This window comes from Stomoxys calcitrans, chromosome 5 (assembly GCF_963082655.1).
Source record: "Stomoxys calcitrans chromosome 5, idStoCalc2.1, whole genome shotgun sequence".
Lineage (NCBI taxonomy): Eukaryota > Metazoa > Arthropoda > Insecta > Diptera > Muscidae > Stomoxys > Stomoxys calcitrans.
Genome location: NC_081556.1, coordinates 89,573,715 through 89,600,655, shown reverse-complemented (window position 1 = coordinate 89,600,655; position 26,941 = coordinate 89,573,715). Strand labels below are relative to the sequence as shown.

Below are 26,941 nucleotides of genomic sequence, written 5' to 3'. Positions count from 1 at the left end.
ATCAATAGCTTGATACAGCTCCCATATAAACTTATCTCCCGATTTTGCTCCTTGAGCCCCTACAAGACGCAATTCTTATCCGAATGAACTGAAATATTACACATTGACTTCTACAATGTTCAACATTAATTTATGGTCCGAATCGAACCATAACTTGACACAAATCTAATAGCATAACAGTTCTTATTCAATATACTTTGTTTGCCTAAAAAGAGATGCCGCGCCTAGAACTCGACAAATGCGATCCATGGTGGATGGTATATAAGATTCGGCCCGGCCGAACTTAGCACGCTCTTACTTGTTATTTTTGTTGGCATAACATAAACTAGCCAATAGCCCCAACACCATCGTTGGTTTTTGCAACAGCAAAGTTGCGGTTGGCAAAAAAATTTGGTAGAGGCAACAAATCTGTTTTCTATGTGTGTGTGCAAATATCTTCATTCGTTCGAACGATATCGTGATTTTGGCAGACGGACGGACGGACATTGCAAGATCGACACTGGATATCAAACGATCAAGAATGATGCTATATCCTTTAAATGGTTGGATATCAATATTTCAATAAATACATGAACAGTTAATACAGATTGCTATTTGTTGAAAATTCAACTCCCACAGCTAAAAGCAGGCTTGGCATATATTATATAGGTCCCTGAATTATTCAGCAACGGTTTGATGCCTTCTCAGTTAGATATTTAGCTGCTTCCTGGGATTTGTCATTGGGCCCATAGTGCATTAGACCAAAGATGTTCCACCCTCCTATCTAGACATTAAAAGATCCTAGAACGATTTTACTGTCATGTGGACATGAATGTATTCTCCAGGCTCTCTGCTCGTTCCTGCAGGATCTCATAGTAGGCCACCGTAGCGCAGAGGTTTGTATGTCCGCCTATGACGCCGAATGACTGGGTTCAAACCCCGGCGTGAAAATCAAAAAAAATGTTCAGAAGGTGATATCCCACTACAAATGCTGGTTACATTTGTGTGGTATCCTGCCATGTTAAAACTTCTCTTCCAAGTAGTGTCGCTATGCGTCACGCCGATCGGACTCGGCATTATTATTGAGCTTAAACTTTAATCGGACTGCACTCATTGATATGAGAGAAGTATCCCATGTTCATGGGAAATTAAGTAGCAGTAGTTCCCATAGCAGGCCTTTAATTTCTTTAGAAGGCCCCAAAAAAGTCATATTTTCCTCCCTGAAAACACTTCTCTTAATGACACATTCTTCGGTCAGACAAAAATCGATAAATAGCTGCCTGCTTTTCAACATGAGGATTTGTTTTATTTATTTGTTTTACTTCATTACTGTTGATGATATTGTTGTTGTTGTCGCTAATGTAGAAAACTGATAAGACATACATGCACACCATAGGAAAGAAAGACTACAGGGAGAGTAACACCCAATTTTGAAATTAATCGAAAGTGGCATTAGTTGACTTATGCCGCTCCGCGAAGAAGTACAAGACCATAAATAAAACACAGCAAAATGAGTCAGGATGATAACAAAGGCATATATCCCTCAGCACCTCTGGAACAGGTGGCGAGCAGTGAACAGCAGGAACATTTGTTGGCCAAACCAGCGCCGCCCAGCTACAATCAGGCAATAGGAGTGGAACCCATAACGGGGCAGCCAACACATGCGGCAACAACACCGGCCGATTCACATGTTGTGGTTATAACGCGTAAGTATTTACAAGAATTGAGAAAAAAAATCAGTGTAACTATTTTTTTAAAAAATTCCACCCTCTTTTAGAACCTGTTACCACCTATGGCCCTACTCCCATTGATGTCCAGTGCCCTTATTGCCACAACATTTGTCGCACTCGCGTACGTTCGACTCCAACTTCACGCACGCATTTATTTGCCCTTATTCTATGCCTGCTACAGTATGTGTTGAAAATATATCTACGCCCCATTTATTTAGCCTAGGTGAATCATTTTCTTACTCTCTCCCTCTTTCTCTTCTCTTTCTTTAGATTGTATTGCTGCATTTGTTTACCCTATTGCATTTCAAGTTGCATGAACACAAACCATTACTGCGGAATGTGCGATCATTATTTGGGCACTTATCAGCGTTAGTTGTTTATAACCAACCACAACATAAATACATACAATAGGGTGGACCGAAAAAATTTTCTGCAGTAAAAAGTTAATTCTTGGACTTGGGTCTGCCGTACATCGATCAATTTAAAATTTTATTATACTTTGATGATATTTAATAAAATTTGGAAAGTATTTAGAAAAAGGATCTATTGAGCTATATGAGCTTTTTTGAAGTGGACAAAATCCAGTAGATTCCGTCAGTCCAAGACTGTGCCGCTGGCAGCAGTGCCCCGCATTTGACCCCATAAGTATTGGTCTAATCACACTCCTGTATAGACAGCGGACTTCCCTCGGATCCATGCCCCATTTCGAGCCTACGGCCCGTCTACATAGTGTCCAACATCTGTGAGCCTTCTCAGTACACTCCTGAATATGACATTTCCAATTCAGTTTCTTAGACAAGATCACACCTAAGTATTTGACATTGTTAGATATCGAATTGAGGAAACGTGGTGCGTCAAATTAGCTTGCCTTCGTCTTCCTCGTGGGCAGGCAAATTTTAGTGTTCTCTGGGTTTTTTCGAAGATAGTTGTCCTCTCCAAGAGAGAAAATAAACCCAAGAAAAACCCTGCATGACTGGGGATATTCGCAATATTGGAAAAGAGCACGTCGTAAAAAAGCGGAAGTTTATTGGGATGTGTATTACACACGGCTCAAGGAGTACAATAAGATTACAAGAGCGACAAAACGTGCCTCCTGGAAGCTTTTCTGCTAACAGGTCGATAGTGTTAATAACGTTGGAGGCCACCGTAGCGCAGTGGTTAGCATGCCCGCCTATGACGCTGAACGCCTAGGTTCCAATCCTGGCGAGACCATCAGAAAAACAAAAAAAAATTCAGCGGTGGTTTTCCCCTCCTAATGCTGGCAACATTTGTGAGGTACCATGCGATATAAAACTTCTCTCCAAAGAGGTGTCGCACTGCGGCACGCCGTTCGGACTCGGCTATAAAAAGGAGGCCCCTAATCATTGAGCTTAAACTTGAATCGGACTGCACTCATTTTGCCCCTGTTCCTTAGTGGAATGTTCATGGGCAAAATTTGCATTTTGCAATAATAACGCCGCCAACATAAAAAAAGGCGGAGCGAAGAGGACCACAGCCACTAGGGCACTGGAAACTATTCTAGATATCCGACCTATTGACACATATATTAAGTGGGAGGCAGCCACTGGTACTTTGAGACTTAAGGCGATGGGAGAATGGATTGAGGATAGGAGCAGCTCATACCAATCGAGGCGACGATAGGAAGCCTGGAAGGAATGGAAGAGGTTTCTGATCGGATACCTGAGATGAACCTTGAAGTCGAGTGCGAGACACTGCTGCCATCGGCATAGTCTTGGATTGACGGAACCCTAGTATTGCTATCTGGAAGATAATGTTACACAGATGGATGATCAAAGCTAGAGGACAGAATGGGCCTGGTGGTTTACATTGAGAACCCAGGGACTGAGATCTGTTTTAGACTGCCTGACCATAATACGGTCCTGTATGCGGAGATCCGGGCGATCACGAAATGCGTGAAGTGGTGTGGTGCTAACGCGAGGACGTCGAGTGTGAACATCTTTATCGACAGTAAAATTGCGATAAGGGCAATAACAACCAGGACAGTAAGGTCACGAACAGTCTTGCAGTGTAAGAAGGAGATTAACGCCTTCTCTGAGAATGAGTGGGCCATAACGGAGTAAAGGGCAAACGATTTGGCGGGGAAGGTCAGAGGACTGCCGTCAATAAACTTGGACGCCATTTTTATTCGATTTGGCTGAAATTTAATACAACGAGTTCTACTATGGTCTTCAACATCAGTTCAATTATGGTCCGGACTATCGGACCAGCGTAAAAATCTTGATCAGCGTAAAAATCTGTCCGTCTGTCTGTTGAAATCACGCTACAGTCTTTAAAAATAGAGAGATTGTGCTGAAATTTTGCACAGATTCTTTGTTTTTTTTTTTTGTCCTTAAGCAGGTTAAATTCGAAGATGGGCTATATCGGACTATATCTTGATATAACTGCCATATAGATCGATCCGCCGATTTGGGGTCTTAGGTCCATAACAGCCAAATTTTTTATCCGATTTTGCTGAAATTTGGGACAGTGAGTTGTGTAAGGCCCTTCGACATCCTTCTCCAATTTGGCCCAAATTGGTTCAGATTTGGATATAGCTGCCATATAGACCGATCTCTCGATTTAAAGTTTTGGGTCCATAAAAGGCACATTTATAATCCGAATTCGCTGAAATTTGACACAGTGACTTATGTTCGAAGATGGACTATATCGAACTATATCTTGATATAGCCCCCATATAGACCGATCCGCCGATTTAGGGACTTAGGCCTATAAAAACCTTATTTATTATCCGATTTCGCGGAAATTTGGGACAGTGAGTTGTGTTAGGCCCTTCGACAGCATTCTTCAATTAGGCCCCGATCGGTCGAGAATTGGATATAGCTGCCAAATAGACTGGTCCGGCGATTTAGAATCTTAGTATTATAAAAGCCATATTTATTATCCGATTTTTCTGAAATTTGGGGCAGTCAGTTGTGTTAGGCCCTTCAGCATTCTTTTTCAATTTGGCTGAGATCGGTCTAGATTTGTTTTGGGCCCATAAAAGACACATTTATTGTCCGATTTCGCCGAAGTTTGGGACAGTGAGTTGTGTTAGGCCCTTTGATATTCTTCTTCAATTTATCCCAGATCGGTCCAGATTTGGATATAGCTGCCATGTAGACCGATATCTTGATTTAAAGTCTTGGCCGCATAAACGTCACATTTATAATCCGATTTCGCTGAAATTTGACACAGTGATTATGTTCAAAGATGGGCTATATCGTTCGAAGATGGGCTATATCGGACTATATCTTGATATAGCCCCCATATAGAACGATCCGCCTATTAAGGGACATAGGCCTATAAAAACCTTATTTATAATCCGACTTTGCAGAAATTTGGGACAGTCAGTTGTGTTAGGCCCTTTAGCATTCTTGTTTAATTTGGCTGAGATCGGTCTAGATTTGTATGTAGCTGCCATATAGAGTGGTCCGGCGATTTAGGATCTTAGTACCATAAAAGACGCATTTATTGTCCGATTTCGCCGAAATTTGGGACAGTGAGTTGTGTTAGGCCCTTCGACATCCTTCTTCAATTTGGCCCAGATCTGTTCAGATTTGTAGACCGATATCTCAATTTAAAGTCTTGGCCGCATAAAAGGCACATTTATAATCCGATTTCGCTGAAATTTAACACAGTGACTTATGTTAGGCTTTTCGACATCTGTGTTGTATATGGTTTAGATCGGTCTATATTTGGATATTGTTTAAAAAAATTGAACAATGACTTGTACCTATTAGACCACTCAATATCCTTGTCGAATATGGTCCAAATCGGATCTTATTTCGATATAGCTACTATGGGGGCATAAATTATGCCTTTTTCACTGGATTATGATAAAAGGTGGTTTACGTATACTCGAGGTGGTTGATATCCAAAGTTCGGCCCGGCCGAACTTAATGCCTTCTTAGTTGTTATTTATTTCATTGACCAGTATCCACCATTCCTTCCCCATATTGGAATTATTTATCCTTTGATTCAGTTGTTCAAAATAATTTTTTTTTTTTGATGCCTCCCATATTTATCTATAAACTTTTTATGCCGTATAACTTCCGCCTTTCACACATTATAGAATCTATGAGTTCTTTTTGCTTTACCACTTACATTGTAATCTGCATGAATCAATTAACTATACTTAACCGTATAATTGGTAATGCATTGACCGATCTAGGATTTTATTGTTGCCTTCACGTTAATCTACACGCTTCATGAATTGAAGATAATCTGATGAAATTACAATATTGTTGCAAAACACGGTATCTAAGGGAAAGTGTCTGTTATATGCAGATAAACCATGGATTCACATTTAATTGATAGGACAAACAGTTGTAACAAGTTGTGGTATTGAATGCACACTGCCTACGCAGAATGGTAAATTGTAATGCTACATGTGTTGCGGCATGAAAAAAATCAGTTCCTATTACATTTGGCACAATAATTGGCTAATTAATGAGTTTACAATGCATTTATTTTGTATCAAAATGGTTAATTAGAAAAAGATTATTTACAAATTATGACAATATTTCAGAGGCAGGCAATTATTTGTCATTTAAAAATAGAGCCTCCACTATAAAGAGAACACTAGCATTTTGACCATTGGGTAAAAAACTGGCAACCATGGCACAGTTATTAAACAAAATGTTTCTCTTGGAATTGTTTTCCATTTTAATTTGTTCCGGATTTCATATACCGTCTCCATTGGTAACGTTATCAAATAGCTTTTAGTAAATTTCATCTTTTGTACAACTTCATCACCTTTCAGCACTGGTCCTACGAATTGATTGACATGACATTCTACACCAGTAATACGGATATCCTTGAAGTGGAATACGAAGTTAAACGCATCAGCCGTGGCCGTTATGGTTTCAGTGGATTTTTAGATTTTAAAACCGATTTAGATGACAGTGTTCTTGTGGATGTTTCGCTAAAACGCAGTCAAAGGAGAGAGGGACCCTATCGAGATACATCAATGAAAGCCCCTAATGTTACACTATCCACTGCCATGAATGTGTACTACAAACTCATGATAATGGACACTGTGGCTGAGTGTTGTGAAAATGCTCCCGTCTTCAAGAAAAGGTTTGAGGCACCGCTTACGAAACGTCGCGTTATAATTAATGAGTGCGAAATGTCACAAGATGGGATGCCTTTAATTATGCCTGACGGATTTTATCTGTTACGCACCTCCTTTTTTGGGGATAACTTTCATGCCTATTTGGACACTTTAATATTGATCACAAATGAATAAAATGTAATAATGTAAATGGGTATCATGACCAAACGAGCAAAATCCGAGGATGTTTATTATCTATCACCATAGATTGGCGGGTATACTAATTTCCTGGCGGGTATACTAATCTCCTGTTGTATATACCGATCTTCCGACTTAAGGTCTTTGGCCCATACAAGACTCATTTTTTACCAGATTTCGTTGAAATTTTGCACAATGAGTTGTTTACGTTGTTTACAGTGACGTGAAAAAAAAATTGCAATAAAAATGGAATTAACTCGAGAACATATCCGTGCGATATTGATCTTCATCGCCATACAACTTCAATCTTCAATGTATGGCGATAAAGCCCCATCCGATAGCACTGTGAAAAACTCGGTTATTGATTTCAGTCGCGGTCGACGCTCGCTCGAAGTCGAATTCAGTGAAGGTCGTCTAAAAATGACCGTTGTACCAGAGACCATTGAAGCCGTGCGTGAATTTGTTATGCGAGATCGTCATGTGACATACAGTGAAATAGAGACATCCATTCGATATAGCATGAACGCCTTGCGATAAAAATCGCTAAAGAAAAAGCTCGTGTCAAATAGTGCGAAGAAATGTTTAAAAAATACTATCGTGGTGATACACAATACCTTTACTAGATCGTCGCAGGTGGTGAGTCATGGATCTATGAGTTAGAGTCCAAAACAAAACAACAATCGGCTTTGTAGGTCTTCAAAGTCGACCCATATCCAACGATGCTCTATGTACGCTTTCACCTATTTTGTTCAAGTCCGCCTGTAGTATAATGTGGCCCGTAATGGTGCCGAAAGCCATATTGACCTCCTTCCCCCTTCTCCTCAGTATTGGTTCCGACTTCTGAAGATCTGGATACCTCCATAGGATTTTCGTCGTTATGCCGACCGTTTTACTGATCACTCATCGCCCAAATTGTGCCGTTGGAAAAGATTTCGGATTCATTAAGTCTTTTTTAAAACAGTTCTCTGGCCCTTCAGCAAAAGAGCAAAAGAGCTACTCACACTCTAATGGAGAAAATTAGCAAGGGCAAGATAAGTATTGCCTTAATTCAAGAGCCATGGACGACCCGGAACAAAGTTCGTGGACTGTACCATATGAACTACCAATTATTCTATGGTAACACTGGTACTCGGCCGAGGACCTGAGTTATTTGTCATAAAATTTAAATTATGTATTTTTTCCAGAGTTGTCAATTTCGGATGCAACAGGGATGAGACAGGGAGACAATGAAGCATACTTGCATCACTTGATCTGCCTTTCGCCCAAGCCCTGGCAGAATTCTTGAATACTAACGACCTAATAACACTTGATATTGGTAGCACCGCTACCTTTGTTATTAGGATAAGAAGGAGCTTTTAGATGTAACAATATGATCGGAAAATCTGATCGATGAAGTTCAGTATTGGAGGGTCTCCAGGGAACTCTCCCGGTCTTACCATCGCTACATTAGATTTAGCCAGAGGCCAAAATCCGATAAGCTTCCGTAATAAGTTGAAAATCAAGTGGCCAAAATTCGGAAGACTACTCCGAAAAAGGCTTTGGCAAGATAATTTAGATTGTCCAAGCATAAAAGACATTTACGACGTGGAGTCCTTCGAAGATAGTTGTCTTCTTCGTGAAAGGAAACCAGCTCAAGAAAAACCGCATATAACCGGGGAGATTAGCAACATAACGAAATAGGTCCGCAGACTTTAAAAGAGAGCTCGTCGCAAAAAAAACGAAAGTTTACTGGGATGTGTACTACATGCGGCTCAAGGAATACAATAAGATTACCAGAGTGGCAAAACATGCCTCTTGGAAGCTTTTCTGCGAACAGGTCGATAGCTTTAATGACGCCACCTAGATGAGAAAGTTTCTCTCAAAAACCCATGTTCAAACTGAAACTTTAGTAGACGACATGAGAGTGAGAGCAGAAACAACGAGGACATGTTGAGGCTTTTGATGGAACTGTATTTTCCATAGGACGGGACTCACGGAGACACCGAAAATTTGGAATAATGAGGTTGTCCGAAGGCTTATTATAACGGAAGTTATGGTTAAGGAAGCCTTGAGGAACTTCAAGCCATTACAGTCACCTGGACCTGATGGAATATTTTCGGCGTTACTACAGAAGGGGGCGGACTATCTTGCGCCTCATCTGGCAACTATTTTCACAGCGTGCCTAAGACTTGCATATACTACGAAAGCCTAGCAGAAGACCCTTGCCTATACCCAAGGCCGACAAGGCAAGTTATGCGACACCAAAGGCCTACAGACCTTTAAGCCTTACGTCCTTTCTACTCAAAACCATGGAACATATTGTGGATACCATGATAAGGAGTAGGACATCCAGCGAACTGCTCAAATACAAAAAGGCTAGCCTATGTCGAGGGGAGGTCGGTGAAGACTGACCTGCAGGAGATTGAGCATAAAATAGAAGAATCCTTCGATGCCAAGACGTACACATTGGCGCTTTGCATTGACATCGAGGGGGCGATTAACAATGTGCGGACCCACTCATTGAACCAATCCTTAGACCAATACCGGGTGTACCGAATCCTTAGAGACTGGATAAGCCATATGCTAAGGAAGAGGTGGACCGATTGCTCGCCCCACGATATAAATATAAGTGGCACAAGGCACGCCACAGGGGGCATTTTATCACCATACTTTGGGTGACCACCATAAATAACCTATTGCGAATGCTGAATAAGGAGTGATTTGAATTTGCCCACCTTCGTCTTCCTCGTGAACAGGCATATTTCTGTCTTCTCTGGGTTAACATTGCCAAATGCTTTGGATAGGAAACATAATTGGAAGTGTCACATTCAGTAGTGTACTGAGAAGGCTCACAGATGTTGGGCTCTATGTAGACCCGCCGTAGGCTCAAAATGGGTCCTAAATCCGAGGTTAGTCCACTGGCTCTACAGGAGCGTGATTAGACCAATACTTACTTACGCCTCAGTAGTTTGGAGGACTTCTATGGAGAAAAAGTGAAACGTTCGGACCATACAACAAGTTCAAAGAACATGTCGTCTTGGCATAGGCGGATCGATGACAATTCTAGATATCCGACCCATTGACGTACAGTTTAAGTGTGAGGCTATGAGACTTAACACGATGGAAGAATAATTGAGGATTGGAATAGCTCACACCATCGCGGTCTAATCGAGGCGACGATAGGAAACCTGGAAGGAATGGAAGAGATTTCCGATCGGATACTTGAGACGACACTTGAGGTCGAGTGTGAGGCACCGCTCTGCCAACGGCACAGTCTTGCAATGACGGAACCCTAGTATTGCCGTCTGGAAGATCATGTTACATGGTTGGATCAAAGCTGGGGGACAGAGTTGGCCTTGGGGTCTACATTGAGAACCCAGGGACTGAGATCAGTTTTAGACTGCCTGTCTACCATGCCTACCATAATACGGTTCTGCAGGCAGAGATCCGGGCGATCACGGAATGCGTGAAGGTAGAGTGTGATCATCTTTGTGGACAGTAAAATGGCCATAAGGCAATAATAACCAGGACGGTAAGGTCAAGAACAGTTTTGCAGTGAAAGAAGAAGATTAACGCCTTCTCTGAGAATGGCACAATCAGCATCGTTTGGGTGCCGGGTCATAACGGAATAAGGAAGAATGAAAAGGCCGACGATGTGGCAGTGAAGGCCAGATAAACTTTGTTAACCAGAAACCTTTCGGGTCGACGCGGTCCGACTTAAGAGCGTGGCCAACAAACGTGGAACACAAAACAGTCGGTAGGACGGCAAAAATCCTATAGGGTTATCCGGATCGTGGGAGGACGTGGGAGGAGATCAGTATAGCTTTTAGTGTCATAACGTTACACATAAGACTACGAGCTCACTTATGCAAAATCGGTGGGTCAAGTGATAGCATGTGTAGGGCAAATGGGGAAGATGATGACACATTGGAGCATTTCCTATGTCATTGCCCGGCTTTCGCGGCTAACAGACACCGGTACTTAGGTGGGGACACGGTACCAGACATGAACCAACTTAGGGGAGTGGCATGGAAAACAATTATGGGTTTTGTGAGTAGCACGGAATTCGAAACTTTTCTTATTCGAGGTTACTTTTTAGGTTTTAGAGCGCAGAACTAACCGATTACTATCTTAGGTGTATGTCTATAGTGGCATGGGGCAGATAAATATATACATCCTGTTTTCAACCTAACCTAAGGGCTCAAAAAGTCAAATTGAGAGATCGGTTTATATGGGAGCTATATAAGGTTCTTGGCCGAATTAAACCGTGCTTGGCACAGTTGTTGGAAGTCATATCGGATCATTATATGCAAAAAATTGCGATTTCCAGGGGCTCAAGAAGTCAAATCGGGAGATCGGTTTATATGGGAGCTATATCCAAATCTTTACCGATATGGCCCATTTGCAATCCCCAACGACCTACATCAATATTAAATATCTGTGCAAAATTTAAAGCTGCTGGCATTACGCGTTCAGACGGACGGACGGATGGTCGGACGAACAGACATTGCTAGATCGACTCAGAATGTTGAGACGATCAAAAATATATATATACTCCTTGAGGTCCTAGATCAATATTTGTAGGTGTTACAAACGAAATGACTAGATTACTAAACCCCCATCCTATGGTGGTGGGTATAACAAGCATTTATAATGGCGACAATATTTTAAATGCAACTTCTGCCACAATGACAAGACAATAAACGTGGCGCCGTCAATTCATAATAGTTTCCTTTGTATTGTATTAATAACAAAAGGTATTGAAATTAATGTGACGACAATAATACCTGCAGACAAAGTGCCATCGTTTTTCTATCCGTATGGGAGGTTTCCTCAGATACGTGAACAAAACGGTATGGTTGCGACAAGGGGCGTGATGGAATCCTACACGCCCGGTTTTTGTATGAATAGACGACAACTACTTTGAAGTGAGTAGACTGTTGCTTCTCCAAAATGCACTTACATGTGAGGATATGGGATAAGCGCTTGCTCCCTACTCTATTGTAACATTTCTTTACTATCTCTCTGGTCTTTAGTACTTATCTGGGGACTCAAACTTTTTCATAAAATTCACACCTACATTTCGTTCTTTCATAATCAGTTTTTAATTGTTTTACATTTCCCTCTGACGGCCTAATATTGCGAAAAAATCTCGTCAAATCTACGATAATTATCACATCTTATCAGAGGAGCATCATCACCGTCAGCAGCCAACTACAAGTATATGACTCTTATCGCCCCAGATTGTTTACTTATGGCAATTGGTTATGATTCTGCGTTTGTAGATACTCGTGTAAACAAACAGAAGACAATGGAAACACAGATAAAAAATTCAGATATGACATTAACAGATAAATGTGTGCGGAGACAAACATAGATAAAAACGTAATTCGGGTCTCATACCGTGGAATTCTACTCCATGGAGATCTCTATTGTTTTTATTTTCTATGACGTACAAAGAGCAAGATACTGGGATGAGAAATTTAGATTTTTGGTACGTTTTATACCATAACAAGTTATAGTTTGATTCAGGGCTCAAGAAGCAAAATCGGGAGAGGAGGTTTATATGGGAGCTGTGTCAAGCTATAGATCGATTCAGACCATATTGCACACGTATGTTGAAGGCCATGGGAGAAGTCGTTGTACAAAATCTGTGTCAAATCGGATGAGAATTACGCTCTCTAGACGCTCAAGAGCTCAAGATCCCAGATTGGTTTATATAGCAGCTATATCGGGATATGAACCGATTTGGACCATACTAGGCACAATTGTTGCAAGTGATATCAAAATACTATGTGCAAAATTTCAGTCAAATCGGAAGAGAATTACGCCCTCTGAAGGCTCAAGAACTCAAGACCCAATATCGGTTTATATGGTAGCTATACCAGGTTATGAATCATACTTGACACAGTTGTTGCAAGTGATATCAAAATACTATGTGCGAAATTTCAGTCAAATCGGACGAGAATTACGCCCTCTGGAGGCTCAAGAAGTCAAGACCCAATATCGGTTTATATGGCAGCTGCATCAAAACATGAACCGATTTGGCCTATTTACAATCCCAACCGACCTACACCAATAAGAAGTACTTGTGCAAAATTTCAAGCGGCTAGCTCTACTCTTTTAAAAGTTAGCGTGCTTTTGACAGATAGACGGACGGACGGACGGACCGTCCGTCCTTTTTGGTCCAAGAACGAACGCTATTGATTTTGAAAAAAATCGTTCCAGATTTAGATATAGCTCGTATATATATCTTTAATCTGACTTGACCTATTAAGGCTGTAGAAGCCATAATTTTGGTCCGGTCGTTACCAAATTTGGCATGAAGTGTTTTTTTAACGTCCCAATATGTGTGCAAAATTTCATCAATATCGGATCGGATTTATATAAAGCTGACATATATATCTTTCATCCGATTTGACATATTAAGGCTGTAGAAGCCACAATTTTGGTCCGCTCTTTACCAGAATTGGCATGAAGTGATTTTTCGACGTCCCAATAAGTATGCAGTATTTCACCAGAATCGGATCAGATTTAGATATAACTCCCAAGTATATCCTCCATCCGATATGGTCTTTTAAGGCTGTAGTAGCAATAATTTTGGTCCGATACTTACAAAATTTAACACGAGATATTTTATTTAACGTCTTAATATCAATGCAAATTTGTCCTTAAAATCGGATCCGATTTAGATATAGCTTCCATATATATATATATATATTTCAGCCGATATGGCTTTTAAGGCTGTATAAACTACAATTTTGGTCCGATCTTTGCATACGATTGCAAAATTTGACAAAAATCGGGTCAGATTTAGATATAGTATCTTATATATCTATCAGCCAATATGGCCTTTTAAGACTGTGAAAGCCACAGTTTTGGTCCGATCTTTACACAATTTTTCATGAGACGTTTTATTTAACGTCTTAATACGTGTGCTAAATTTCATGTTCGGTTCAGATTTAGATATAGTTTCCATATATATTTTTCATGTGATATGGCCTTTCAAGGCTTTAGTCGCCACAATTTAACTTGAGTTGTTATATTTAATGTCATGTACGTGCGCTAAATTTCACTAAAATCGGTCCAGATTTAAATATGTCTTCGATACACCTTTCATCCGATATTGCTCTTTAAGTCTGTAGTTGCGACCATATAAGTCCTATCGAAAAAAAATCTTACAAGTTTCTATTCAGTTTTTCAATAGGTATGCAAAATTAAAGTCTGACTAGATTGCAACATAGGTTTCATATAATGAAAGTAGTGTGTATGTTGACTCGTTTTTTTTTGCACAGATGTGGGAGGATATTTTGTAACTTTGAGTCCAACAATGTATAAGTACAATACCTAATACATAACCATTACAAACAGACCGACAGATATGGATGGGTCGAATCAGTAAGTACTTCTGAATCGATCAGAATCTCCCTAAACTTAAAGTATATCATTTGACGTCAAATTGTACTATTGCACAAACAATTTGGTACTACTTATTGTACAATGCTTTTTATCATCTCTATGGGGAACACAGACACACTCACTGAGCGCCACTCACACTCAACTACATCCACATAAAACAAACCCAGCATTGAAAACTAAAACCTGAACTTTGTTATTTCAGTTGTTTGCAAGCGGTGCTAAAGATAAGATTGACTAAGCCGGTTGTTTGATACACGTTTCGTTTTTTCTTTTTGTTGGTTTTGGCTTTTAAAAAATATTTTTCATTGAAGTTTGACCATATAATCTAAGTGTCGTCCCGGAAAACTTTTGCAATCTCTTTTCAAGTTTTATTAATTCCGGTTTGCGAAAACAAAAATTATTTTGGAGTTTTAATTGTCTCTACATTCGCCCCTTAATTATGGATCAGAAACATGCAATGCTGTACCCTGACCCTAGTGCAATGCCCAATGATCAACGTAGCTCAGCAGCGGCTGCCATAGGATTACCCATAGAAGCACCGCCTTCTTATGACATGGCCACCCGAGCCCCAATGCCACAAGCACCTCAATCGAGTATTGGCTGGGCCACCAATGGCCCTCCCATAAGCAATGCTCCCTCTTCATCTAGTAGCAGATACACGGATTACCCAAATCATCCACAACATCATCCACATACTATTGATCAGCCACGATATCCATCGCCCCAAAGTGGCACAAATCAGTCCACTGTAACTGCAAGAGAATCTCATGAGACAACCGTTGTTACAGGTGAGTGCAACAAACTTTACGATACTCTGATGACTGTAACCATGGGGCAAGCAGTCGCCATCAAAACAACTGCACAGGTTTAGTTTCTTCATTGTTATTGTTGTAGTTGTTGAAAATTGTAATAGTATTGCATATTATGCAATACGACACCACTGGCCTACAGAAACGCGATGGCACAGTGGTTTTAAGCCAAAGCCGTTTAGAAAAATCTGCAGTGGTCATATAACTTTATTCGTGGGTCTATTCTAGGTTAGATGCCAAAACCCGCCTAGATTGTGATTCCTCATCTTCCCTCTTCTCGTTCCGATTAATCTACTTCACAAAGCAAACCACACTTTAACGTACTTTCTGGATCCACCCAGATGAAAAAGCAAACGCCTTGATCCTGCACGGATGTACGCCTCTCAGTTCTTCCAGTGCCTAAAAGAAAAAATAACCTATTATCCCGGGACTACTTTGACGTAAAGCAGGGCATTGACAAAGAAAGTGAAAGCTGTCCTCCGAGGCATCGATTTCATGACACCACCGACAGATGCCAGCGTTTCTAATGCCAATGCGAGACATATGTTTACTTATCCAGTGACAATAGACTACCTATATTCGATTTCGATCGTTCGTCCCACAGAAGCTTTGTTCGTTCACGTTCGTCTGTTGAATTCCAGCTATTTAACCATATATCCCTACAACTCTCCTTAATTTCATGAGAAATTTTCGATAGTGGTGGTTACCAATATTCACACAAGAGCAAGACTTACAACCAATCTCGCAAGCAGGTCCGCCTTCTCATTTCTTATAAAATGCTTATGTCCAAGAACCCAGCACAAAACCAGATTTTGATTCCTCTGAAGTCAATTTAAGACCTCTTGACAGCGACCCAAAACCTTAGATCTTATACTCGTCCCAACTAAAGCCTTCAATGCTGCTTGACTATCGCTGAATATACAGATGTTAGATCGATCTTTACCTCCGGATAGAACAATCTCTGCCCCCTAGTTATCGCAACGACATCGCCTGGAAAATGCTGCAGTCATCACGCATTCGCAAAGAGGCGTTAATGTCTAGTTCACCGCAATATATGCCATAACCAGTACCGCTGTCCAGTATACGGGTATGTCTAACTGAAGTTTTCCTAAGCACATCAAGCTGCGATAGTCTAAACAGAGTTCTTTCTGCCGACCTTTATAAGCAAATCGGTCGGCTGGATTCCCATCATATCCTCTAGGAACCTTGTCGCAGTAGTGCCCATGGCCCCAGTCATGAAACTCAAGGCAACCCTATTAACACTGTGACCAGTCCGTAACTGTTTAGGGTTCAATTGGTAAAAGCTTCGGCTACGAAGTCTGACTGGAGTCCTTAATCTGGTACCACTGGAGTTGGAAGCCCCTGGGATTTCGATCCAACTACGTTGGTCAGCCCAACTATGGTGAGGCCCTAGTGAGGAGTAACGTGGTGGCTGTGGTTTGGACCCAAATCGCGGGTAGAGCGCAAGCTTGATTTGGAGTTGCATTGCAACCGGGTGCCGTCACCCATAGATTGGAAGATCCTAACCAAGAGTAAGAACACGTCCAAACAACGTGAACTCGAATTGGGGGCGTTGGTGGACGCATTTTATTCTCCTGGAGTTAAGAGCGCTGCAGGATTGAGCCAACACGGCAGGTGCCTGCACCAAGGTGCTGCACCACACTATGCAAGGTGCTGCACCACTCATCTGCCCTTAATATATGCGTGCCGGCAACTAGAGAAGTAAGACCCCCCAAGTTCACTCCTAATGGGGAAATCCAAAAATCTCTCCATTGTCTTAACGAGGAGGGACTGATGGGTCCAAAATCCTTGGCCGTATTATATTGCAGCTTCCCTGTCTTCGGTATAAACACCACCTTAACCCTCCTCCAAGATTGAGGTACATAGGCAAATTCTATACAAGCCTTCAAGCCTCATGTAGCATTTCCGGTTCGGGTGACTTGTCAGGTCCAAAAGAGTATAAAGCCCAACGAACACTATAATACATAACAAGTCTCCTCGCGATATGAGCATCACCGTTCCCCGTCATTATCGAATCGATTTCCATTGTGGTTATAAAATCGAGCTTTGGGGTTTAATAACAAAATCAGAAATTTTATATGAGACAAAAAAACTAAAGTTCGGATTTAAAAAGCGGAAGTAAAATTTAAATTTTAGACTCATGATTTTTTGGAAAATATTTTTCAGAACTTGTCTCAGATTACCAAGCACTTGGTGAGTGTTTTTTGGCCCTTACAAATTAACCCACCCTACATATTCGAAAGCCTAATGCAGCCCATAATTATTTTATGTGCTCAGGAATTCAAATCAGATGATCGATAAAACAATTCGGATAGAGTTATTCCGGCAAGACATGGTCCCATGGCTCGTTTTCATTGATTAAATCGTACCAATTAGGATAAATCTTAAATTCTGGGCCAACTTTTTTTCTGTATTCAAAGGTATTGGAGAAGGGATTGTAGATAGGAGCAGTTCATACCATCGCGATATAATCGAGGCGTCGATATGAAATCTGGAAGAAAAGGGAGGGGTTTCCGATCGGATACCTGAGACGACACTTGAGGGCGAGTGCGAAGCACTGCTGCCGGCGGCACACTCATGGATTGACGGAACTCTAGTATTGTCTTCTGGAAGATCATATTACACGGATGGATCAAAGCTAGAGGACAGAGTGGGCCTGGGGGTCTACATTGAGAACCCAGGGACTCAGATCTGTTTTAGACTGCCTGACCATAATTCAGTTCTTCTGGCAAAGATACGGAATGCGTGAAGTGGTATGGTGTTAAAGCGAAGACGTTGAGTATGAACATCTTTGCGGACAATATATATAAGGGCAATAACGACGAGGACGGTAAGGTCACAGTCTTGGATTGTAAGAAGGAGATTAACGCCTTCTCTAAGGATTGCACAATCCGATCGTTTGGGTGCCGGGCCATAGCGCAGTAACTGGGAATAAGAAAGCAGACGATTTGGCAGTGAAGCCCAGAGGACTGCAGTCAATAAATTTGATTAACCCGAAGCCTTTCGGGTCAACGTAGCCCAAGTCAAGCGCATGGGCGACGTATGCGCATGTAACCCTGTGGAACAGCGAAACGGTCGGTGGGACTGCAAAAATCCTATGGAGAGATCCAGATCGTGAGAAGACTATTACTGAAAAGAAGTAAGAAGGAGGACAGTTTAGCTTTCGGTATCATAACTTGGCCTACGAGCTAACTTTTGTAAAATCGGTGCGGCAAATGATAGCTTTTGATGAGACGTTGGAACATTTCCTATGCCATTGCCTGGCTTTCACGTGTAACAGATACCGACACTTAGGTGGGACACAATACCACAATACATGAACCAACTTAGGGGCTTGGCATGTAAAATAATTAAGGAATTTGTAAGTAGCATAGAATTCCTAACTTAGATTTGGTTTTTCGAGGCTACTTTTTGGAATGCACATAGCGGCATGGGGCAGATTAATATCCGCACCCTCTTTTCAACCTAACCTAACCTACGGAAATCCAAGCCATGTCACCAGGTAACACATGGTAGTCGCCTATGCCGATGACAGCGTTATTACAGGTCGGTCAACGGAAGTAGTAACTGCAGCCTTTGAAAGAATCGAAAGAGAATGAGTTAAAGTTTGTCTGGCAGTAAATGGAAATAAAACAAAGTGGATGGTTGGTATCACCTCCCGCAAAGTCGTGTACACCCGAGCAGATAACGAAAATGTGGAAAGTTGGGAACCACAATTTTGAGATAGTCACCAACTTAATCTACCTCAACGACGCCGTAATCGAAACAAATGACTCCAGTTTTGAAATACACTGAAACACAAGTGGCAGTCTGCCAACAGACTCACTTAGACGTTTTCGTCCATTTTCATACCACAGGAACAAAAGAAGGAAGATGCCTTCTACTTCATACCGCTGAACCAACCAGATCGCTTTAAAAAAGCCCAACAACTTGCAAATGTTCACATCCGCTAAATCAGACAGATTGTCAAAGAAATGAGAACCTAAAGTGTAACTCCTTCTGACTGCAAGTGCGGGACACTCCCACAGAAGATGTTCTATAGTCTCTTCTTCTTCGATGTCTGCAAAAGTCGTTGCTGGCAACCTTCAGTCTGTCAGCATGTTTTCCGATTAGACAGTGACCTGTCATAACGGCCAATGACAGCAAAGCGGTAGACCTCTTCGAGTCTTGATTAGGCCACATAGTTTTGGAATGCTCACAGCCCCTTCTTTGTGACCATCTATCATTCGTTGTCCTTCGGGCCTGGTTCTAAAAACTTAGCTTACATGTCGCAAGAGGCATACCCAGAGATTCCAGTATCCCTAGAATGTGTAGGGTCGCTCCTAGTCTCGCAAGCTCGTCCACTGGGATATCCCTGTGGCCCGGCACCCAGAACAGGTGAAATTTGAACTGTTCAGCAATTTCGTTGAGAGATCTGCGACAGTCGATGGCGGTTTTTGTGTTCAGAAATACGTTTTCCAGGGATTTAATGGCTGTCTGAGAAGATATTTAACCCAGTTGTCGTTATGACATTATATCTTGGTAATTCCACGACATCCTTAATTGCAAGAATCTCCGTGAACAACCCCTTTCTATGGGTTCTTATATAATTCGACGACAATCTGGAGTAGCAAGTTAAATTAACCCACCCATAAACAACATCTTGTTGCATGAACCATTTAAAAAAGACAATAAAATGCAAAACAATTGCAACTACTGCAAACCACTGTCACATTCCACGGCAGCAAATAAATTGTGCCGCTAGTGTTTCGACAATTCAAAAATATTTCGCCATCTTTTCATTATAATTGAATTTGGCTTAGTGCTTTCGGCTTATAAGTAGTTACATAGGCGGCTGCGGTTTTGCATTGATGCGTAATGGTTGACTGTATAAGCCATGAAACTTTAATTGAATGAGGGATCTCAAAGAGACAGCAAGAAAAACAAACCCATATTTATGATCTTTTCACTTACTATGCAGACTTTACATCAAATGATATACTCGTATTAACCTTAATTATAGCCAAGGTTTGAGTTACATACACACTGCTTAAATGTTTGAAGCAACACTCTTACTGAAATCTAAAAAAAAAAATATTGATTGTTTTGATAGATTTATCCAAGCTAATTCGCCAAATGTAATATAAATTCGAAATGAAAAGATTTGAATTGTGATTATACGAGGAAAATATTGATGAGCGGTGCACCAAATTTGGCATGAATATCGGGAAAAACGTGAATGACACTGAAGTTTGTCGCTAAAAATAGAAAAGTAAAATATTTTACTGGATGAGTCAATAACAATTCCTAAAGCTACGTTAAGTTTATTCAAATATTTGACCCAACTTGTTTTATCAAAACCCAAAAAATGTCAAATTCGTACATTCTTGATTTTTTATTCACATTAGACATATTTATTTACCACCACCTCTCGACAGACGAAGATTATACTATACAACACACTGATTATACCCGTGCTGTTATATGGTTCTGAAGCATGGGTACTTGTGAAAGCAGATGAGGCAGTGCTTGGAGTATTTGAGAGAAAGATTCTTCGTAAAATATATGGACCAGTTTGCGTCAACGGAGAATATAGGCGACGTATGAACCACGAGCTGTATGACGACGATAGCATAGTTACACGCATCAAAATACAACGGCTGCGTTGGCTAGGTAATGTTATCAGAATGGATAAAGAAGCTCCAGCAAAGAAGTCTTTTCAAGGCAAACACGGTGGTAAACCCAAACTGGGAAGACCAAAAGCCCGATGGAAAGATCATTTTGTTTGTCCATAAAATTGGAGATCGGTTTATATGGTGGTATGGCTATAACAAGTCGTAGACCGATTTGAATCATACTTACCACGGATGTTGGGAGTCATAACAAAACACTACAGGCAAAATTTCAGCAAAATCGGTTAATAATTGCGACTTTCAGGAGCCAACTTAGTCAAATCAAAAGACCACTTTATATGGGAGCTATATCCAAAATTTAAGCGATACAGCCCATTTGCCATCCCCAACGACCTACATCCATAAGGTTTATCTGTACAAAATATCAAGTGGATATCTTCATTCATTCGACTGCTATAGTGATTTCCACAAACGGACAGACAGTGCTAGATCGACTTAGAATGTCAAGAAGATCAGGATTACATATTACAATAATTCGATGTGTTAACCAGGAAGGACAAAGTCAGGCGGTGCCGACTGTATAATACCCTACACCTACCCTATTAGTACAATATGGGGGCTATATCCAATTCTGAACCAATATTGATGGACCTCGGCGGATGTTTTCAGATGGTTTAAATCAAATTTAGAGCAAAGCAAATATGTTCAAACTGTAATAACTACTGTTGACATATGACATTATTGCAAATTACCCAAATTCTGACGAACATATATATGAGAGCTATATCTAAATCTGAACCGATTTCGAGCAACCTTCTCATATATTGTGGGAGTCGTTGAGGAAAGCGTTGTGCAATATTTTGGCAAGATTGGTCAATAAATGGACTTTCAATGGCTTTTGAAATGAAAATCGGCCGAAATACATATATAACAGCTATATCTGAATCAGAATCGATTTCTATGAAATTCATCAGTAATATCGAGAGTCTTAAGAAAATCCTTCCTACCAAATTTCAAGGAAATCGGTTAACAAATGACCATTTTATTGCATTATTTCTGCAAATCGGACGAACATATATATGGAAGCTATATCTAAATTTGAACCGATTTGGAGCAAGCTTCTCAGATATTGTGGTAGTTGATGAGGAAAACGTTGTACAAAGTTTTGGCAAGATTGATCAATAAATGCGCTTGCAGTGGTTCTAGGAGTGAAAATCGGGCGACATATATATATGAGAGCTATATCAAAATCTGAACCGATTTCTTTACTTGCCCATACTAGGAATGCTCAATTATCTCATGGACTGGAAATCTTCATCTCCCATGCAATACTTTTGAAAGGAGAATGCTGTCCCCCGCAGTTGGTATATGCTGTTTATACCCTACATCACCACTGTGGCACAGGGTATTATAGATATGTGCATTTGGTTGCAACGTTATGAAGGAGAACAGCTAGACCCATTGATAAGTATACTCAGAATCACTTTCTGATTCGATTTACCCATGTCCGTCTGTGAGTCCATGTATTCTTGTAATCAAAGTGCAGGTCGTATTTGTTGTCCGATTGACACGAAATTTTGCACATGTCGCCTTATTGGCCCAAGGACAAACGCTATTGAGTTAAAAAAAAATCGGTGCAGATTTAGATATAGCTCCCATATATATCTTATATCCGATATGGCTTTTTAAGGCAGTAGAAGCCACAATTTTCGTCCGATCTTTACAAATTTTGACATTGGGTATTTTATTTGAGGTCTACATATGTGTGCAAACTTCATAAAAATCGGTTCAGATTTAGATATAGCTCCCATATATATCTTTCATCCGATATGGCCGTTTAAGGCTGTAGAGGCCACAATTTTTTACCGATCTTTACAAAATTTGCCATGGGGTGTTTTATTTGACGTCTCCATATGTATACAAAATTTCATAAAAATCGGCCCAAATTTAGATTTAGCTCCCATATATATGTATCGCCCGATTTGCACTTAAATGGCCGTAGTAGCTACAACTTTCAATCGATCTGCACAAAATTTGGCACGGACTTTTGTTACTGATCTTAACATATCAGGAAAATTTCATCAAAATCGGTTCAGTTTTAGATATAGCTTCCATATATATCTTTCATCCGATTCGGCCTTTTAAGGCTGTAGAAGCCACAATTTTGGTCCGATCTTTATAAAATTTAGCATGAGGTGCTTTATTTGACGTCTTCATATGTGTGCAAAACTTCATAAAAACCGGTTTAGCTTTAGATATAGCTGCCATATATATCGTTCATCCGATATGGCCTTTTAAGGCTGTAGAATCCACAATTTTCGTCCGATTTTGAATGAGACGTTTAAATTGACGTTCCAATACGTGCGCAAAATTTCATTAAAATCAGTCCTAATTTAGATATAGCTCCAATGTGTAAATTTCATCCGATATGGACTTTTAAGGCAGTAAAATCCACAATTTTGGTCACATCTCTACAATATAGGCCGTGAGATGTTCTATTTCATGTCCCAGTATGTGTCATTAAAATTGCCACAGGTTTCGACATAACTCCCATATAATCTTTTATCCGATATGGCCTTTTAAAGATGTGGAAATCCAAGTCTTTTGTCCTATGGTAGGAATATCTTACAAGGTTCTAAATTGCCATTTCAATTGGTATCCAAATTAAAGTCTGACTCTAACTAGATTTCGAGATAAGTTCTACATATTAAAAGTTCTACATGCACTAGGTGGTGTGGGTTATTATATAGTCGCCTGACTTTTGCCTTTCCTTACTGGTTTTTATTTCTTGTTGTGCCCTGCACAACCTTAACATTCTCCAGTTCAGATTGAACAAACCTCCCACTGCATTCTCCACATCCTCAGCACACTTTCTGTATCCATCAACAAATTGCCTTCCAGAATCTATTGATGTATGAGTCGATACCACAACAATCTGCCTCCCCATATGATTTGATTATATTAGGAGTTTCTAAAACCTCCATTGAAGCTATTGAAAATCGCCGGAAAAAATGTATCGAGCTAAAGGAGATTATGGGGGGCTTTAACAATGTGCGGAGAGACACACTGATCCAATACTTAGATCAGTACCGGGTGGACCCGGTCCTTAGAGACGGGATAAACCATATGCTAAGGAACAGGTGGATAAATTGTGTGTCCAATGGCATAAATATAAGGGAGAAAGTGGCACAGGGCACCTCACAGGGCGGCATTTTATCGCCACTCCTATGGGTGACTACCATAAATGACCTATTACGGATGCTGACTGAGGAGGGATTTGAACCCGTCTGCTACACAGATGATGTTATAATACTTCTAAGATGTAAGGATCCGAACGAGCTATGCAGAAGGGCCAAAAGGGTCTTGCATATGGCATATGACTGATCTAGACCCAGAGGTCTCAATGTTAACCCAGAGAAGACTGAAGTATGCCTGTTCACAAGGAAGTCGAAGGTGGGCCATTTTAACGCACCACGTTTCCTCAATAAAACGATTTCGAATCTGACAAGGTCAAATACTTAGGTATGATCTTGGACAGGAAACTGAATTGGAAGTGTCACATTCAGGAGCGTACTGAGAAGGCTCACAGATGTTGGGAACTATGTAGACGGGCCTTAGGCTCGAAATGGGGCCTGAATCCTAGGATAGTCCACTGGCTCTACAGGAGCGTGATTAGACCAATACCTTCTTAAGCCTCAGTAGTTTGGTGGACTGGCATGGAAAAAAAGTGCGACATAAGGACCATACAACAGGTTCAGAGAATATGTTGTCTTGGCATAGGCGCAGCGATGAGGACCACGCCAACTGGGGTACTGGAGACTATTCTAAATATCCAACTCATTGACATACAGATTAAGTGTGAGGCAGCCACTACGGCCATGAGACTTAAGGCGATGGGAGAATGGATTGAGGATGGGAGCAGCTCATACCATCGCGGTATAATCGAGGCGACGATAGGAAACCTGGAAGGAAGTGGAGAAGTTTCCGATCGGATACAAGAGATGAACCTTGAAGTCGAGTGGGAGGTACTGATACCATCGGCACAGTCTTGAATTGGCGGAACCCTAATATTGCCATCTAGAAAGATCATGTTACACGGATGGATCAAAGCTAGAGGACAGAGTGGGCCTGGGAGTTTACATTGAAAACCCAGGGACTGACATCTGTTTTAGACTGCCTGACCATAATACGGTCCTGCGGGCGGAGATCCGGGCGATCACGGAATGCGTGAGGTGGTGTGGTGCTAACGCGAGCACGTCGAATCTGAACATCTTTACCGACTTATGGCAAATTTATGGCATAAAGGCAACAACAACCAGGACGGTAATGTCACGAACAGTCTTGCAGTGTAAGAAGGAGATTAACGCCTTCTCTGAGGATGGGAAAATCCGTATCGTTTGGGTGCCGGGCCATAGCGGAGAACGGGGAAATGAAAGGGCAGACGATATGGCGGTGAAGGCCGGAGGACTGCCGTCAATAAACTTGCTTAACCCGAACCCTTTCGGGTCGACGCAGTCCGAGTCAAGGGAGTGGGCGACGAATGCGCATGCAACATTGTGGAACAGCGAAACGGTTGGTAGGACGGCGAAAATCCTATGGGGTGATCCAGATCGTGAGAAGTCGAGGCTATTACTGAAAGGAAACAAGAAGGAGGTCAATATAGCTACTGGTATCATAACGGGACACATAGAACAAGGAGCTCACTTATGTAAAATCGTTGCGGCAAATAATAGCATATGTAGGGCATGGGGGGAAGATGATGAGACGTTGGAGCATTTCCTTTGTCATTGCCCGGCTTTCGCGTCCAACAGATACCGGTGCTTAGGTAGAGACACAATATCAGACATGAACCAACCTAGGGGAGAGGCATTGAAAACAATTAAGGATTTTGTAAGTAGCACGGAATTCCTAACTTAAAATTTTTTTAGAGGTTACTTTTTAGTTTTTAGAGCGCACAACGAACAATTACTGGCTTGGGTGTATGTCTATAGTGGCATGGGGCGGATTAATATCTGCGCCCTCTTTTCAACCTAACCTAACCTAAGTAGATTATGTTAAGAATTAAAGAAACACTATCCGAATTTTGCAGTGTTTTCCTTGTAAATCGTCTACCTTTGGGACCGACCTCGTAATTGCTGCTCTTTTGACCTATTCTTTAAAAATAACTCTTTTTTGTTTTACAGTTCAACCAACTCCGACAACATTTACCTCACAATTAGGACCCAATCCATCCAAAGTAACCTGTCCTGCATGTGGTGCATCGAAGATATCGCGCATATGTTATACCCCCAATTCTAGAACACATCTATGTGCTTTTGTTCTATGTCTTGTAGGGTAAGTTTCCAGTTTTTATATGCAAGTGATTCGATCTTATAACATTTCCCATTTTCAGATGGTGTTGTTGTGCCTGCGTGGTTCCCTACTGCATGAACAGCTGCCGCACTGGCAATCATTATTGTGCCAAATGCAATGCCTTTTTGGGCACTTATAATCCAAAGACGAATCTATTTTGAGCCAAAGGGAAACTTCAAAAACCAGCAAATATATATATAAGATATTTGGTCAATCCGCAGAAATTGTTATCGGTTGAAAAAAAAAATGTTTTAGATCCTAAGCTAGTAATTTTTTATAGACTGTGATTCAAAGAATCTTGTCGGGCTAAAGTGCATATATCTACCTATGTATATAAAAAAAATGTTATCTAAAATTTATATATTGTAGATTACCTATGATCTTGTTGTTCGATATGCAGCGCGTAAACAGCATCATCTTCATTGTTATATTCAAGTAAATTATGTACTTAATTTATTATTGTTAATATTTTTATAAGATAAAGCACAACATCCAACTCCCCCCTGTGCTTGTCCTCTCCTATAGCCTCTTCTTATGTTATGAGATATTGTATTTAGTTTTAGAATAAAAGAAAAAAAATAATTTTATCTCAATGTTTAAATCTTATCTTGGACAAATGCAAATATTTTCATTAGTTGGAAATCTGATGTTCATGCTGTTTAAAAAAACACAAAAAACTTCAATGTGTTAATACGATTCTGATACCATTTTGGTTTGTTATAGAATGTTAAAATGCTGGCTGCTGCTGTTTCATTAGCTTGGCCTTAATCAGTGGCTTTGGCGGCGGCA

At 40.8% G+C, this 26,941-nt stretch overlaps 3 protein-coding genes across 3 annotated transcripts; all 3 read left to right on the top strand.

Moving 5' to 3' along the window:
• Window positions 1-1,337: 1,337 nt before the first annotated feature.
• On the top strand, window positions 1,338-2,251 carry LOC106088013 (lipopolysaccharide-induced tumor necrosis factor-alpha factor homolog). Its single transcript, XM_013253292.2, has 3 exons — window positions 1,338-1,685; window positions 1,757-1,889; window positions 1,980-2,251. The coding sequence occupies exons 1-3, from the start codon at window positions 1,490-1,492 to the stop codon at window positions 2,080-2,082; spliced, it is 432 nt and encodes a 143-aa protein (XP_013108746.1). The 5' UTR covers window positions 1,338-1,489; the 3' UTR covers window positions 2,083-2,251.
• Window positions 2,252-6,495: 4,244 nt separating this feature from the next.
• Window positions 6,496-6,957, top strand: LOC106088003 (uncharacterized). Its single transcript, XM_059369848.1, has one exon. It carries the CDS (start codon window positions 6,496-6,498, stop codon window positions 6,955-6,957), a length of 462 nt encoding a protein of 153 aa, XP_059225831.1.
• A 7,603-nt stretch (window positions 6,958-14,560) lies between these two features.
• Window positions 14,561-26,739, top strand: LOC106088008 (lipopolysaccharide-induced tumor necrosis factor-alpha factor homolog). The gene is made up of 3 exons (XM_013253286.2): window positions 14,561-15,146; window positions 25,984-26,134; window positions 26,193-26,739. Exons 1-3 carry the CDS (start codon window positions 14,798-14,800, stop codon window positions 26,311-26,313), a joined length of 621 nt encoding a protein of 206 aa, XP_013108740.2. The 5' UTR covers window positions 14,561-14,797; the 3' UTR covers window positions 26,314-26,739.
• The last annotated feature ends 202 nt before the right edge of the window (window positions 26,740-26,941 follow it).

Excerpts from the sequence above, each read along its gene's own strand:
- LOC106088013 (XM_013253292.2), top strand. The coding sequence starts at position 1,490 with ATGAGTCAGGATGATAACAAAGGCATATATCCCTCAGCACCTCTGGAA. Across the intron at positions 1,686-1,756 it reads ACATGTTGTGGTTATAACGC|AACCTGTTACCACCTATGGC; the intron begins GTAAGTATTTAC and ends ACCCTCTTTTAG. Across the intron at positions 1,890-1,979 it reads CTTATTCTATGCCTGCTACA|ATTGTATTGCTGCATTTGTT; the intron begins GTATGTGTTGAA and ends CTCTTTCTTTAG.
- LOC106088003 (XM_059369848.1), top strand. The coding sequence starts at position 6,496 with ATGACATTCTACACCAGTAATACGGATATCCTTGAAGTGGAATACGAA.
- LOC106088008 (XM_013253286.2), top strand. The coding sequence starts at position 14,798 with ATGGATCAGAAACATGCAATGCTGTACCCTGACCCTAGTGCAATGCCC. Across the intron at positions 15,147-25,983 it reads TGAGACAACCGTTGTTACAG|TTCAACCAACTCCGACAACA; the intron begins GTGAGTGCAACA and ends TTTGTTTTACAG. Across the intron at positions 26,135-26,192 it reads TTTGTTCTATGTCTTGTAGG|ATGGTGTTGTTGTGCCTGCG; the intron begins GTAAGTTTCCAG and ends TCCCATTTTCAG.